The 14,138-nt window shown below is 56.7% G+C and overlaps 1 protein-coding gene across 1 annotated transcript; it reads right to left on the bottom strand.

Moving 5' to 3' along the window:
• Positions 1-161: 161 nt before the first annotated feature.
• Positions 162-14,134, bottom strand: EHMT2 (euchromatic histone lysine methyltransferase 2). Its single transcript, XM_024738648.1, has 27 exons — positions 13,885-14,134; positions 13,569-13,787; positions 13,220-13,473; positions 12,456-12,540; positions 12,327-12,367; positions 12,010-12,165; positions 9,847-9,936; positions 9,612-9,726; positions 9,348-9,449; positions 8,979-9,127; positions 8,746-8,889; positions 8,424-8,659; positions 8,161-8,343; positions 7,955-8,037; positions 7,374-7,480; positions 7,171-7,293; positions 6,982-7,083; positions 5,067-5,171; positions 4,813-4,967; positions 4,560-4,727; positions 3,995-4,139; positions 3,541-3,618; positions 3,050-3,165; positions 2,861-2,947; positions 1,289-1,367; positions 970-1,145; positions 162-643 (listed from the first exon to the last, which is right to left on the bottom strand). Exons 1-27 carry the CDS (start codon positions 14,132-14,134, stop codon positions 463-465), a joined length of 3,729 nt encoding a protein of 1,242 aa, XP_024594416.1. The 3' UTR covers positions 162-462.
• Between the last annotated feature and the right edge of the window lie 4 nt (positions 14,135-14,138).

Genomic DNA, 14,138 nt, shown 5'->3' with positions numbered 1-14,138 from the left:
ACTAGACCCTGCCCCACAGTAATCCCCTCACAACCCTCCCCCTGCCCTGGAGGGTAATCCACACCAGCCACACCTGTCCAGCCTGCTTCTCATCCTCTTTCTCCCCCCTTGGACCCACATTCCCTCTGGCTGTGTGTGCTTTTCCGCCAGCAATCACCCAGTTTATTATAAACCCAACATTTATTGAGAACAAAGGAAACCGATTAGCACAGAGGCCCAACTCCAATTCATTAGACTTCAGCTGAGGGTGGGAAACAGGGGCGTGGCCAGCCCTGAAGTCACCCTCCCAGGGAGGAACCAGCTCTGGGAGAGAGGGGCTGTCAGACCTCCAGGGCCTGGCTGGGATCTAACCGAGGAATGTGCGAAGGGGTAGGGGGAGAGGAGACGGTAGCACCCCCAGGTGTGGGCAGCAAGTGGCGGAGCTGGCTGTCCAGGGCTTGGGGTGGGGGTCGTGGTCCTCTCTCAGGGGTTGACGGGAGGCAGGGAGCCGAGCTCAGGCAGCAGCTCGGGGTGGGGATCCAGGCGGGCCAGGCGGCTCTGCTCCAGGGCAATGGCCTCCGCCGAGTGCTTGCACTTCTCAGAGCCACACTGGCAGGTGAAATATTTGCTTTTGATGTCCCAGAAGCGGTCACCATAGTCAAACCTGTCAGAGAAGCACAAGAGGTCTGTGGGACCCAGACCCACTCCAAAGCATCCACCCCCATCTCTGGAGGGGCTCTAAGCCCTCCTCTGTTCTAATGCACCTGCGGCACCAGCACTGCCTGGTAGCTTGCTAGAAGTGAAGATTCTTCAGGCCCCATCCCAAACCTACTGACTCAGAATCCGTGAGGCTCAGGACTCTGTTTACAGCGACATCGGACAAGCTCTGCTCTAATCCATGCCTGGAAACCAGGCACTCGCCGGCTGCCCGCTTTTGGTCCTGGGCTTGCTGCATCTCCCACACCCTGGCCGAGCCGCAGGACGCCTCACCCCAGTTCCTCCCCGGCCCGGATGTCTCGGGAGCTGAAGAAGGCAATGCGTGGAAATCGCAGGTCTTGGTGCAGCATGAAGACCCGGACGGGGATGATGTTGGGGTCACACAAGTGGTTGATGAAGCGGCTGATGTTGCCGTAGTAACGGGCGTCGATGCAGTACACCTCTCCATCCTGACGGGAGGGCGTCACTCATCACATCTACCACCACCCCGCTGGCTGGGCCAACCTCCCCACCCCCCTGACCACCCAGCCCCTCCTCCCCGGGTTTCCATCTGCTGACTGAGAGGAGGGCGGCACAGGGGTCTCCTGCCCACCTTGTTGTCTAAGTCGAAGAGATAAGAGTCATCCTCTCTCACATCAGCCTCAGCATCAGAGATCAGCTCGCCGACATACCTGTTGGGCAGGGAGTGGTGGTTCTGGAGGTGAGCAGGCGTTACCGGGAGAAGGCTCCAGGCCCTGTCTCTCCTCACAGTCCCAGGATTCCTCTTCCACTGTTTGTCAGCTGTCTGTGAATCTCACAGATCAGCACAGCTGGGGCTGGGGTGGGCGACCCAAGGCACAGTGGGCCCCCAAGGATAGCGGACATCATCTGGGAGGGAGGGGCTGGGTGGCCCCCACCCAGAAGGGGGGTGGGTACAGGAGGAGGAACCTGGGGACACAGGCACGTGAGGGTACACACAGGACACACTCCCGCCAGCTGGAGTCCCACCAGACAACTAGATCAACAGGCAGGACCGACAGAGTGGGGCCAGGGATGAGCTGGAGAAGCAGTGGTGGGGAAGTTAGAGGAAGGGGCTCGAGCCACACCAGACGATGACTCGGGTGAGCACGGCGGCGCCCAGCCTCTGGGGTGAAGGGATCAGTATCTGTGGGCAGTCGGCCTGGGTGGGGAAATCTGTTCAGGCGTAGACACGGGGGTTTGTGGACTAGGGATCACCCAGCAGATGGGGGCAACGCTGGGCTGAGGACAGGAGAGGGGTGAGGACAGCAGGGAGGGGACGGAGCCACAGGAGCTACGAAGAACTGGGGGTGAGCACACCCACGTTTGGAAAGTAGAGGGAGAGGAGCTGGTGAAGAGGAAGAATGGATGGGTCGCAGGTGAGGACGGTGTCATGGGAGCCAGAGCTGAGGGGGGTGGCAGATGCCAAGAGAATGAGGACTGAGACACGGGTCAGGGAGTGGGACTGCTGAGAGGCAGCATCAGCAGAGGGGTGAGGGTAGAGGCAGATTTGGACAGGGATGAGCAGTGAGTGGATGATGGGGAAACTGAGGCCCAGGAGGCAGGGGTCGCTTGCCTCAGTCAAATTGAGAGATGACATGATGGAGGAAAAATGAATGGTCTCTTAAATAGCCAATTGGGGCTGGATGACTCTTTTTCTTTTTTTTAAGGCCAAAGGAGACCTAGATTATGTTTGAAGGCTATGGAGTAAAAGCCAGGGGACAGGAAGAGGTAATGGATACCGGGAAGAGAAAGAATTGATGGATGGAGAGGCCTGAGGCCCCTGATGAGGTGGACAGAAAGGTAGCTGTTATCACCTCCATTTTGCAGACAAGAAAAATGAGGCTCAGAGAGGTTTTGAACTTGGCCAAGGACACCCAGCTCTGTCTGTCTGTAAAACCGGGGCTTTCCGCAGTTGGGAAGGGCAGGGGAGAGGGAGTGTCAGGCTTGGAAATACACCGAAGGGGAGGGAAAGACGCAGGCACTGTGGTCTGGCCAGAGCGGAGGCTTGGGGATGGGGGTCAGAGGAGGCTGGCCAGAGTGGGGGTAGCATGAAGAGCTGGGATCCATCAGGGAGGAGGGCAGAGAGGGAGGCCTGGGAGTCAGCCGTGCCCTGCATCCAGCCCCACGCCCCCAGGAGCCAAAGTACCCCCTCCCCACCACTCACTCGCAAATGAAAGTCCCCTGGGGAATGGTCTGCAGGGCTCGGACCCCCCAGCCCATCTTGGCAGTTCGGTAGAGCTGCAGTCGCACCCTGGGGGTGGGAGAGAGGGTGATATTCAGTGGCGTGACCTGGAAGCGCCCCGAGGGAGAAGGGAGAAAGGGGAGCGAGGGGAGCTGAGGGGCTGGGCCTCACTTGATGCCACTCTGCACTACCCGGTTCTTGCAGTTTCTCCAGCAGGAGCACGCCTGGTTACACTCAAAAATCAGCGGGGGCTCGATCTTGTTAAATTCCTGGAGCAGCCGCCCGTCCTGGGGTTGAGGGAGGGGAGGACAGTGGTTTCTGTGTGGTGCCCAGCTCAGCTGCCCAGGACTCCCAAGACTTCACAGAAAAATCCACTGCTGACCCCAACCCAGACACAGGGAGGACAGGCTGGGGGAGGCCACATATGCTCTTAGTTTATCCAACAGGAAACACGCAACCATCGCCCTGGGTTTGCATATACCTGGGCCAGGCCCCTCGCTGTCCTGGCAACAGCCTAGGAACCCCAGGTCTCGCCCTGCCCTCTTTGCTGCTTCCCCCACAGGGTAGAAGGTGAGGGACAAGGTCCCAGGGAGTTGGTGTCAGAGGCCAGCTCCCCCAAAGGAGTGGATGAGTGTGTGTGCGGCCAGGGCGAGGGCACGTACCTTGTCATACCAGCAGCGAATGCTGAGCTGGCCACACAGGCAGTTGGAGCTGGAGCAGTCATCCACGCATGTGCAGTGCTGGGGCGGGAGGTAGGGTCAGCTCACCCCCCAGAATCGGCCTCGGCCCCTCAGCTTCCAGTGCTCCCTGCCCCACAACTGCTGTCCTTTCTCTAGGGTCCACCTTGTAGGACAGTGATGGTGATGGTCCCGGGATGAGGGGGAATCGAGATGTTGCTGATGGGGGTGTCTCTAGGGCCACCATGAGCCCATGTGATACCTTCACGTGTCCTAGAAAAAGGACCCCCTCCCTAGGTGGATGCAAGCCCACACCGGAGCTCCCTTTCAGCCCCACCACCTTGGCCAGGTGCCCTCGTTGGCCCACAGTGTGCCCAGCTGTACCTGGTGGCTCTGGGTGTCCCTTTGGGAGGAGGCCCAGGGAGGGCCCTGCACTCACCTGTAGGTGGGTGATGTTGCGGTCGATGTTCATGGTGGACGTCTCACAGTTCTCCGAGATGTACTTGTAATCCTCGGGGCAGGGCTCCCCGTCCACACCGTTGACACAGGGAATGGGCACGTTCTCATAGCCCCGAGCCACGTCCCTGGCAGGAGGGGAGATGGAGCTGGGTGGCTAGAGCATGGGGTGAGGACTCCCCTAGGTGGGGAGAGGGCTGGGTGAGGGAAGAGGGTGGTTCTGGGGGTCCACTGGGGCGTGGGGAGTAAGGCTCCCAGATCAAAGGCAGGACACTCAGTGACATCTGAATTTCAGGGTATCAGGGAACAATTTTTTTAGTACAGTATGTCCCAAATACTGCATGGGACCCTCCTAACGTTAAAAAAGTATGCACTGTTCACCCGAAATTCTAATTCAGCTGGATATTCCCTGTTTTTACGTGGTGCGTCTAGTTGACGTGTGCGTGTGGCAGGTGGATGGGGGCAGAGGTGGTTTGGGGGGCTCAGAGGATTCCAGGGGCCAGGGGAGGGGGCGGAGGTCGCTCTGGGTAAAGAGAGCCCAAGCTCACCGGCAGATGATCTTCTCAGTGCGGATGGCCCGATTTCCCACCCCGAGCCGCAGCTTGCGGTTGAGCTGGAGTGCAAACCACACGTCAGAGCGCTCAGGGGTCAGGTCCCACGCCGTGTCCCCCTCCTTGTTCCGCAGCTCAGGGTTTGCCCCGCGTGACAGGAACAACCTGGGAGGGGACGGGAAGCCTGTGGGGTCCGGGGCTGTGAGAGGGGGCAGAGGGGTGTCCAGGTGGGGGAGGGGTGGAGACTCACAGCACGCAGTCGTGGTAGCTCTCCCGGGCTGCGATGTGTAGGGGCGTGTCCCCGTGGTAGTTGACAGCGTGGAGGTCGCAGCGGGCATTCAGGAGAACCTCTGCGATGGCGGCGCTGCCGGTGAACGAGGCCCAGTGCAGGCAGATGTTCTCCTCCTGTGGAGGTGGCAGGGGGAGAGGTGTGAACCCAGCCGGCACCTTGCTCAGGGGCGGGGGGGGCTGAACCCACCTCCCATATCCCGACCAAACTCTCACATTGTCTGTGAGGGTGACGTCGGCGCCCCGTGTCAGCAGCATGCGGATCACCTCGATGTGCTTGTGCTCTGCGGCCCAGATGATGGGCGTCCACCCCCCACTGTCCTGTGGGTGGAGGGGGGGGAAGGAGGAGCGTGGAGAGGCAGCTCCAGCCCTGCTCACCCAAACAGATGGGGTCAAGAGCACAGGCTCCGGAGCTAGACTCACACTCAGAGTCCCAGCTCCACCACTCACAGGCTGTGGAACCCTGGGCAAATCATTTAACGGCTCTGGGTCTCAGTTTCCTCGTTTACAAAATGGGACTAGTAAGTGTCTATTGCTCAAGGCCGCGAAGTGATTTTTCTCTTTTTAAAAAGTATGTATTTCCTTGGGACTTCCCTGGTGGCGCAGTGGTTAAGAATCTGCCTGCCGATGCAGGGGACACAGGTTCGAGCCCTGGTCCAGGAAGATCCGACATGCCACGGAGCAACTAAGCCCGTGCGCCACAACTACTGAGCCTGTGCTCTAGAGCCCGCAAACCACAACTACTGAGGCCACGAGCCACAACTACTGCGGCCCACGCGCCTAGAGCCCGTGCTCCGCAACAAAGAGAAGCCACCGTAATGAGAAGCCCGCACACCGCAACAAAGAGCAGCCCCCGCTCGCCGCAACTAGGGAAAGCCCGCGTGCAGCAAAGACCCAACACAGCCAATAAATAAATACATAAATAAATGAATTAAAAAAAAAATTAAAAGAAAAAAGAAAAAATACATTATTTCCTCGATCTGCCCACTCAAAAGTCCTAGAAGCAAGGACCCAACAACGCTGACCACCCCTAGGTACACAAATTGTAGTCTCTAAAAAATATTTCCCATTTAAAGGAACCAGAGTTTCTTAGAGAAATGGTAGATCCTGAGTCGGGGGCAGGATAGGTGCTGAAAAGGATGCTCTCAAAGGCCACTGGGTCATTTCAAAAGTCACAGGAGCCTATGGCAAGGGGCTTCTTCTGGACAAGGGACAGAACAATTCAAAGATCAAGAAGGGCACCCCAATGTTCACTGCAGCACTATTTACAACAGCCAGGACAAGGAAGCAACCTAAGTGTCCATCAACAGAGAAACAGATAAAGAAGATATGGCACATAGATACAATGGAATATTACTCAGCCATAAAAAGGAACAAAATTGGGTCATTTGTAGAGACACGGATGGACCTAGAGAGTGTCACACAGAGTGGAGGAAATCAGAAAAAGAAAAACAAATATCGTATATTAACTCATATGTGTGGAATCTAGAAAAATCGTATAGATGATCTTATTTGCAAAGCAGAAATAGAGACACAGACCTAGAGAACAAATGTGTGGATACCAAGGGGAGGGTGGGAGGAACTGGGAGATTGGGACTGACACATACATGCTATTGATACTATGTATAAAATAGACAACTAATGAGGACATACTGCATAGCACAGGGAACCTAACACACTGTGGTGACCTAAATGGGAAGGAAATCCAAAAAAGACAGGATGTATGTGTATGTATAGCTGATTCATTTTGCTGTACGGTAGAAACTAACACAACGTTGTAAAGCAACTATACTCCAATAAAAATTAATTAAATAAAAAAACCCAAAGATCAAGAAGAATGACACACAGACTAAAACACCTCCAACACATGAAAAACTGACTTAGTAAGGAATCTCACTGGACAGTTCCAGAGATTAAGGCCACAACTCATTTTGAAAAGTGATAAGGAGAAAAAAGAAAGCAGAAGAGAACGAAGAGAAATACAAATGAAGGGGGAAAAAGAGACGGGGACAGACTGGAACAGTGTGAAATGCAGGGAAAGGGTCAGAGGTCAGACGAGGGAGAAAGGGGACCTAAAGCCTGAGGCTGAGGCAAGGACCCCGGGGGCTGGGCCGGAAGCCTGGCTGCTGACCTGGGCGTTGACGTCCACCTGTCCCGTGCCGAGCAGCAGGCTGACCATCTCTAGATTCCCAATTTTGGCTGCATGGTGGAGGCAGGTGGAGCCGTCTTCCTCCTGAGGGCGATGCAGGCAGATGAGCCGGCTGGCTGGCACCTCAAGCCCAGGCCCTGAGCCCTGGCCCTGGCCTGCCCGGCCGCGCACCTTGCTGTAGACGCAGCCCCCGCGCTGCACCATGTAGCGAGCCACCTCCAGGTGGTTGTTCACCACGGCCTCCATCAGCGGCGTCCGCTGCTGCTTGTCCACAGCGTTGATGTTCGCCCCAGCCTGCAAGGAGAGGGCACGCAGGCTGGCACCAGGGAGGGGCTGGGCAGGGGAGGGGGTCCTAGGGCTGGGCCCGCGCTGACCTGCAGCAGTACGTGGCAGATCTCCACAGAGCCCTTCTGGGCAGCCGCGTGCAGGGGCGTGCGCTTGCTCTGCTGGTCGCTCTGGAAGTTGGGGTCCAGGTTGTCCACTGCGGGGAGGGCCCGCCACACCGGGAGAGGGAGGGACAGGTGGTAAGCAAGCTAGGGGGCGGGTGGCACCTCCTCCAGGAAGGTTTCTCAGGGCCCCAACCTGAGTCAGGGGCCCTCCTGGGCCTTCTTTGTGCTCACCTGCACTGCAGCACGGCACTGATCAGGGTAAGAAGTTACGAGCACCAGCTCTGCCTGAGTTCAAACGGCCCTGCCCCTGCCCCTTAGTACTGCTGTGCACTGGGCAAGGTAGTTAACCTCTCTGGGCCTCCGCTGGGAAGATTTAAGTGAGTGAACGTGCAAAGCACTCAGAACAGTCCCCAGTCCCCATCATCACGGGTTATTCCCCCACCACACGAAGTCCTTCAGGGCAAGGACGATGTCCCTCATTGCTGCCGTCCTGGCCCCGAGTCCAGTGACTGGTACATAATCGGTGCTCAGGCAGGGTTTGCTGAACGAAGGAGTGGAATACTCACACAGCATCAGGATCACCTTCTGCAGCTCCCCCTGCTTCACGGACAGGTACAGCTGCCGGGGGTGGAAACGGAGTTTCTTCCGCCTGCCGTGGTGAGGGAGGGAGAGGGGGTTGACTCCCCAGATTCAAGCATCGGTCCCCACACCTGCAGCTCCACACTTCCAGCCCCAGTCCTAGCTGCTGTGCCCGAGAGAAACCCCTACTCACCTCTCTGACTCCTGGATGACCAGGGCCTTTTCCAGGGCCTCCCGGCCTGGGCCAGGTGGCAGCCCCACAGCTGAGAGGCAGCCCCCATTGGGCAGGGTTAGGGAGGGCCCCGAGCTGTCGATGGTGTCAGCCAGGGGGTCACAGGGTGGACGCCGGGGCTCCCCCTGTCCTCGCATCCGGGCGCTGTGGGAGAAGGTGCGAACGTTCAGGGGAGATGGGAACTGGGGCAGGGAGCAGACAGAAGGGAAGGGCAAAGCCAGTACCTGGGCTGGGAAGTGTCCGCTCTCCCAGGGGCATCCTGGGCCAGGGGCGGGGGGGCAGGGGCTGCAGTGCCAGCCGGTGGGGTCACCCCATCCCCCCGGGGGATGGTCACCTCCTGGGCCTCAGATGCATCCTCCCCACAGTGGGGACAGAAGACCATCCCGTTCAGCTGGGACACACAGGCCTTGTGGAAGCGGTGGGCCACTCGGAAGTCGGGGTGACACTCCAGAAAGGTGCCCTGGGGGCAGGAAAACAATGTGGCCAGGCTCTGGGAGCCCCTACCCCCATGGGGCATGCTGCCTGTCTGCCCCACTGGTCACTCACCGCCGTGCAGAAGTAGCCACAGCCTGGGCAGCAGTGGTGTTTGACCATGCGGGCACGGTGGGTCTCACAGAGCACCATCAGTGCCACGCGGCTGGAGGGTCTCATGGTCTCCCGCTTCAGGATTGCAGCGTTGCAGCCCGACAGCTGTGTGCAGTGAGGATGGGTGACAAAAGGTGAGGCTGGGCTCTGGGGCTGGATGCCCTGGCGACTCACCTACCAGCCCAGAGGCCCACCTCTCCATCCACGCTCTCCGTGGCCATGCACTTGTGCCCCGCTCTCTCGCTGATGCGATCTATCTTGGGTGCCTCCATGCGGCAGCTGCAGAGGGGCAACTCCTCAAACCCACGCTCTGTCTCCAGCGAAGATGTGTCATTGGACACCCCTTGGATGGAGGATAGAGGGAGCTGAGGGAGGCCCAGCCTCTCACCCACCGGGACCCCTCCTGGGGCCTCTCACCCCCGCCCTGACTTTCCCTCCGTGCTCCAGAACCCCCAAAGTCTGGCCACGGACACCCCAGCTCCAGCGGGGTTCCCCTCCTCCCCATTCCCTCCGGCCCCGAGGGCGCCCCCTAGTGGCTCCCTATCCCGGCAATTGGCAATTACCAGCGTGGTTGGGAGAGAGGGTCCCCTCGCTGGGCAGCTCCAGGGACCCCAGAGGGACCTCCATGTACTCACTGGGGCCTGAGGAGCCCACACCATTCACTCCTGACACAGAGACAGAGAGAGTGAGAGTGCGAGCTCACAGGTGCCTGGATGCGGGGGTACATGCGGGCGTGCATGCTGAGCGTGTGTGTGTGTGCGTGCATGCTCTCTGGGAACCGGGAGGGGGCTGCAGGAGGGGACCCCGAAACAGAGGAGCCTTCTCACCTCGTGGCTCCTTGGCCCTCGGAGGCTCCCGCTTCCGCCGTTTCCGTGATGGCTTCACCCACGGGCTGTCCTTCCGCCATTTCTTTTTGGCTTTGCGCCGGCCGCTGGAACCACTCTGGGGGGGAGGAAGAGCGTTAAAGAGCCCGGCCCCCAGCCCATAAAAGCCTCCTTTGAGGACTCAGACCGCTGTCCCCGAAGCCCCCACTCCTCCGGGGACGCCAGCCTCCAGTTCTACCCTGTCAGACTGATTGCCTGACTCTTCATCTTCCTCCTCCTCTTCTTCCTCTTCCTCACTCAGTTGTTCAGCCAGAGCTTCGACCTCAGACTGGAAGAGAGGCAAAGTGAGGCTGAAGAAACAGTGACCCCCAGGCCACAGCTGTCTGCTGGGGGGAACATGGGAGACAGGCAGAGCAGGACACATCCAACCCCCGGGACTCAGAGAATGAGGCGGGATCAAGAAAACAACAATTCTCCACGGATGGCTCTCTGGTGCTGATGAGTGTGAACAGGAAAGGAAGGAAAGGGTTGGATACGGAGAGGGGGTGTAGCACATTATACTGTAATAAAAAATAAGGTGCTGGGGCTTCCCTGGTGGCACAGTGGTTGAGAGTCCGCCTGCCGATGCAGGGGACACGGGTTTGTGCCCCGGTCCGGGAGGATCCCACATGCCGCGGAGCGGCTGGGCCCGTGAGCCATGGCCACTGAGCCTGCGTGTTCGGAGCCTGTGCTCCGCAACGGGAGAGGCCACAACAGTGAGGGGCCCACGTACCGCAAAATAAATAAATAAATAAAAAAAATAAGGTGCTATGGTGACATGCAACAACATGATGAATCTTTGCAACATAATAGTAAACAGGAAAAGAAAGGAATACGTTCTGGATAACACACGTATAGTAGGAGACTCTTGATGAAGCTCATAAAGAGGCAAGACTGAATACACTAAATGAAAAACGAATTAGAGGGGCTTCCCTGGTGGTGCAGTGGTTAAGAATATGCCTGCCAATGCAGGGGACATGGGTTCGAGCCCTGGTCCGGGAAGAAATCACATGCTGAGGAGCAACTAAGCCCGTGCGCCACAACTCCTGAGCCTGTGCTCTAGAGCCCGCGAGCCACAACTACTGAGCCCACATACCACAACTACTGAAGCCCGTGCACCTAGAGCCCATGCTCTGCAAGAAGAGAAGCCTCCGCGATGAGAAGCCCACGCACTGCAACAAAGAGCAGCCTCCGCTCGCCGCATCTAGAGAAAGTCCACGTGCAGCAACGAAGACCCAACACAGCCAAAGATTAAAAAAAAACAAAAAAAACTAGAAACACTATAATGAAGTCAGGCTGATATCCCCTGAATCCACTGATCTTAACTTCACTAATAAAAGACCAAATGTTCCACGCCTGATGTGATGCAACATTGGGCAGAGAGTTATGTGTTAATCCCCACCCAAACAGCCAACTCCTAAATGTGAAGAATTCTGTAGGATAACCGACTTGGTTTCTTCAATAAATAAATGGCAAGTTTGTTTTTTTTTTTAAGTAGGGAACCTATACATCAAGAGAGACCTAAGAAAAATAATCAAATCAATGTGTGGACCCCACTGAAACCTGACAGACGAAAACTCATTTATGAAACAACTGAGAAAATGTGAAGACTGACTGGCAGCAAGGTGATGGTGTTAAAGCATCATTTGTAGGGACTTCCCTGGTGGTCCAGTGGAAGGGCTCCCCGTTTCCACTGCAGGGGGCATGGGTTTGATCCCTGGCTGGGGAACTATGATCCCCACACACCGCACGGTGGAAAAAAAAAATTTATTTGTAAATTTTTTAAAAACAGAAAGAGGTCTTATGTTTAGAGATACTTGTGGAAATATTTCTAGATAAAATGATATGGTATCTGCGATTTGCTCTGAAATAATCCAGTAAGTGTGGGTGTTGGGGAGGAAGAAATGAGTCAAGGTCAGCTGTGTATTGATAAGCCTTAGAGCTGGGTGATGGCTACCCGGGGGCTCACTATTCTACTCTTTTGTTTATATTTGAAAGTTTCCACGATAAAACGAATGAAAAGCAAAACAGGCAAGACTAAGCATTCTGCTGCATAGAAAAACATATATGTGAAATAAAACCAAACAAGGAGCAAAGGAATAAACAAGCAAACAAACAACAAATAAACCATAAAATGGGATGTTAAACCCGAAGTCCAGGATGGTGATTATCACTGTGGAGAGGGGCAAGGGGATGGTATGGGGTAGAGCACACGCTGGAAATAAGTTACAGACAGTATGGGGCAGTGAGTTAGTGGGTGTTCAGAAAAGGAAAGAGAGAAGAAAGTGGGGCAGGAAAGATTGGAGAGCGAGCCCTGGACGTGGGGGAGCACTGGCCGGGAGGGTGGCTGGCTCCCTCTCACCTTGCTGTCAGAGTCCACCCGCTCATCCACAGAGTAGGAATCGTAGTAGAGGCTGAAGTCATCCCCCACCACCGTTTCCCACTCCTCCAGGGACCCGGGGTCCCCCTTCTCCAGGGTCACTTCTCTCGAACCCCGTGCAGAACCCAACTCCTCTGACTAGAAAAAGATTTAAAGAAAAAAGTTGAAGCTGCTGGCACTCCCTCACCAACACCCCATTTCCCTTGAGGGCGAGATGGAGCCCCAGCTCCTAGGATCCCTCAGAGCAGCCCCCCCAGGTGGAGAGGCCCAGGCCCTGTTCCCTGCCTCTCCTGGCTCACCAGGCCACCTCCTGAGTTCAGCTTCCTCCTTTTGGCCACATCTGGAAAGAGAGAAAGGAGTGAGGCCCGTACTCTAAACCCTTAGCACAGGCCATAGCAAGCCGCAGGTAGGTGGGGGGTGGGACTGACCTGAGGTCACCTTCCCCAGCGAGTGCACGTCATCACTCATGCGGAAATGCTGCACTTCAGGGGGCCGCTTCTCAGGGACTGGGGGCTGGGGGCAGAAAGGGAGCACACTTAGGGTCAGGGAGCATCTATGGTTCTGCCTGGATTAGCTTAGAGCCAAGCCCCAGGTCGGGGTGGGGTGGTGAGCCACACCCTCAAAAAATGCCATCTGAAGTTCTGTGCCAATAATAAGAATTGTGTCAAGCACATCCCACATCTAACACTGATGCCAAGAGCCCTAAAAACACTGTCATAAAGCTTCTGAGATTCTGGGGCTCTTGTCATTTCCCTCCTCGGATGTTTCTGTGGCCCTCAGCTCCTTCCCTGTAGAGATTCATAGTAAAACCTTTAAAACAGCAGGGGCAGTTTCAAAGAAGGGAGAAGTTCCCTTGGGGCCTGCTTTGAGGTAGAAAGGAAAAGTGGTTTGAAGTTTCTCTAGTCATTATTATAAGAGTAATTAAGACATTAACTACATAATTAACTCTTTAACATTAGTGTTTTCTACTCCCCTCTGCCTAAGAATGTAAACCCCAGGAAGATAGAAACCTGTCTGTTCCAGATTAAGCCCCAGTAGAGAAACTGACACACAGTAGCACCTTGGTAAATACCTGAAGCAGTGACTGGAGAAGAAAAGACCTGAAGGTAAATTGTAAAAAAGCAGCCCACAAGAGTTTCACGGTTAATTACCCTGTCTCTCCCACCCCCACAAACCTCCCCCTAAGCCTCACCTGTCCATTTCCTGGTTTGGACATGGTTTTCCTGGCTCGATGGACCTTGGGCTGCCCCTCCGGGCTGGCTGTGGCCGGAGGGGGTTCAGGCCCTGGTGCTGTTGCCCCCTGGGCCCCCGGCATACTCAGCAGCCTCATAGCCAAACTCTGGACTGATGGGGGTGATTTTCCGGCCCCTGTCATTGACATCTTGGCTCGGCTGGGACAAGCACCCCCCTTACTGGGGGAAGACGGGAATGACTTTGTGGCGTGGCCTGAAAAACACAGGCAAGCAGGCAGGAGACAAGATAAGAGGGAAGACAAAGTCAGAGAATGCCCCACCTCACCCCCAGGCTCCCTGGCCTCTCACCCATCAGGATGCGGCCCCCATGGAGGTCCCCATCTCCCTCGAGATTCTCGGGTTCATCCCCAATGAGCGGTGTGGCCCCTACAGGTGTGTCTGCCCCCTCATCGCCGACGGTGACCGTGACAGAGGCTGGGGATGAGGGACCAGCAGTCTCCAGGGAGTCGGGGTTGGCCTTGGGCAGGATCTCCTCACTACGAGGGGTGTCCCCCAAAGAGCCATGAACTGTAATGGAAGAGAAAAAGTTCAGGGCTAAGGGCTCAAAGAGATCCTGTGCTGGCAGAGGTGAAGGTCCAGTGAGGCCTGTTTCTGCTGCACTCACCTCTCTCGGTGGCTCCTCTGGGCTCCTTCTCCAGCACCAGCGCCCCCATCTCAGCGGGGGCCTCCCCCTGGGAGGGGACACAAGGGATAGGAGAGCTGGTCAGTCCCGTAGGAAGTTGAGGGGCCCAGGACGCCTGGGCCCTGGGAAGAGACAGGAGGCTCCGGGGCCTACCTCTTCCTCTATGGGTCCCCCCCCTTCCGCGGCCACGGCTGCCCGGAGGGGCCGCACGACCCCTCCCCCGGGCCCGCATCAGC

Source organism: Neophocaena asiaeorientalis, unplaced genomic scaffold (assembly GCF_003031525.2).
Source record: "Neophocaena asiaeorientalis asiaeorientalis breed wild unplaced genomic scaffold, Neophocaena_asiaeorientalis_V1.1 scaffold282, whole genome shotgun sequence".
NCBI lineage: Eukaryota > Metazoa > Chordata > Mammalia > Artiodactyla > Phocoenidae > Neophocaena > Neophocaena asiaeorientalis.
This window is presented reverse-complemented; position numbering and strand designations above follow the sequence as displayed.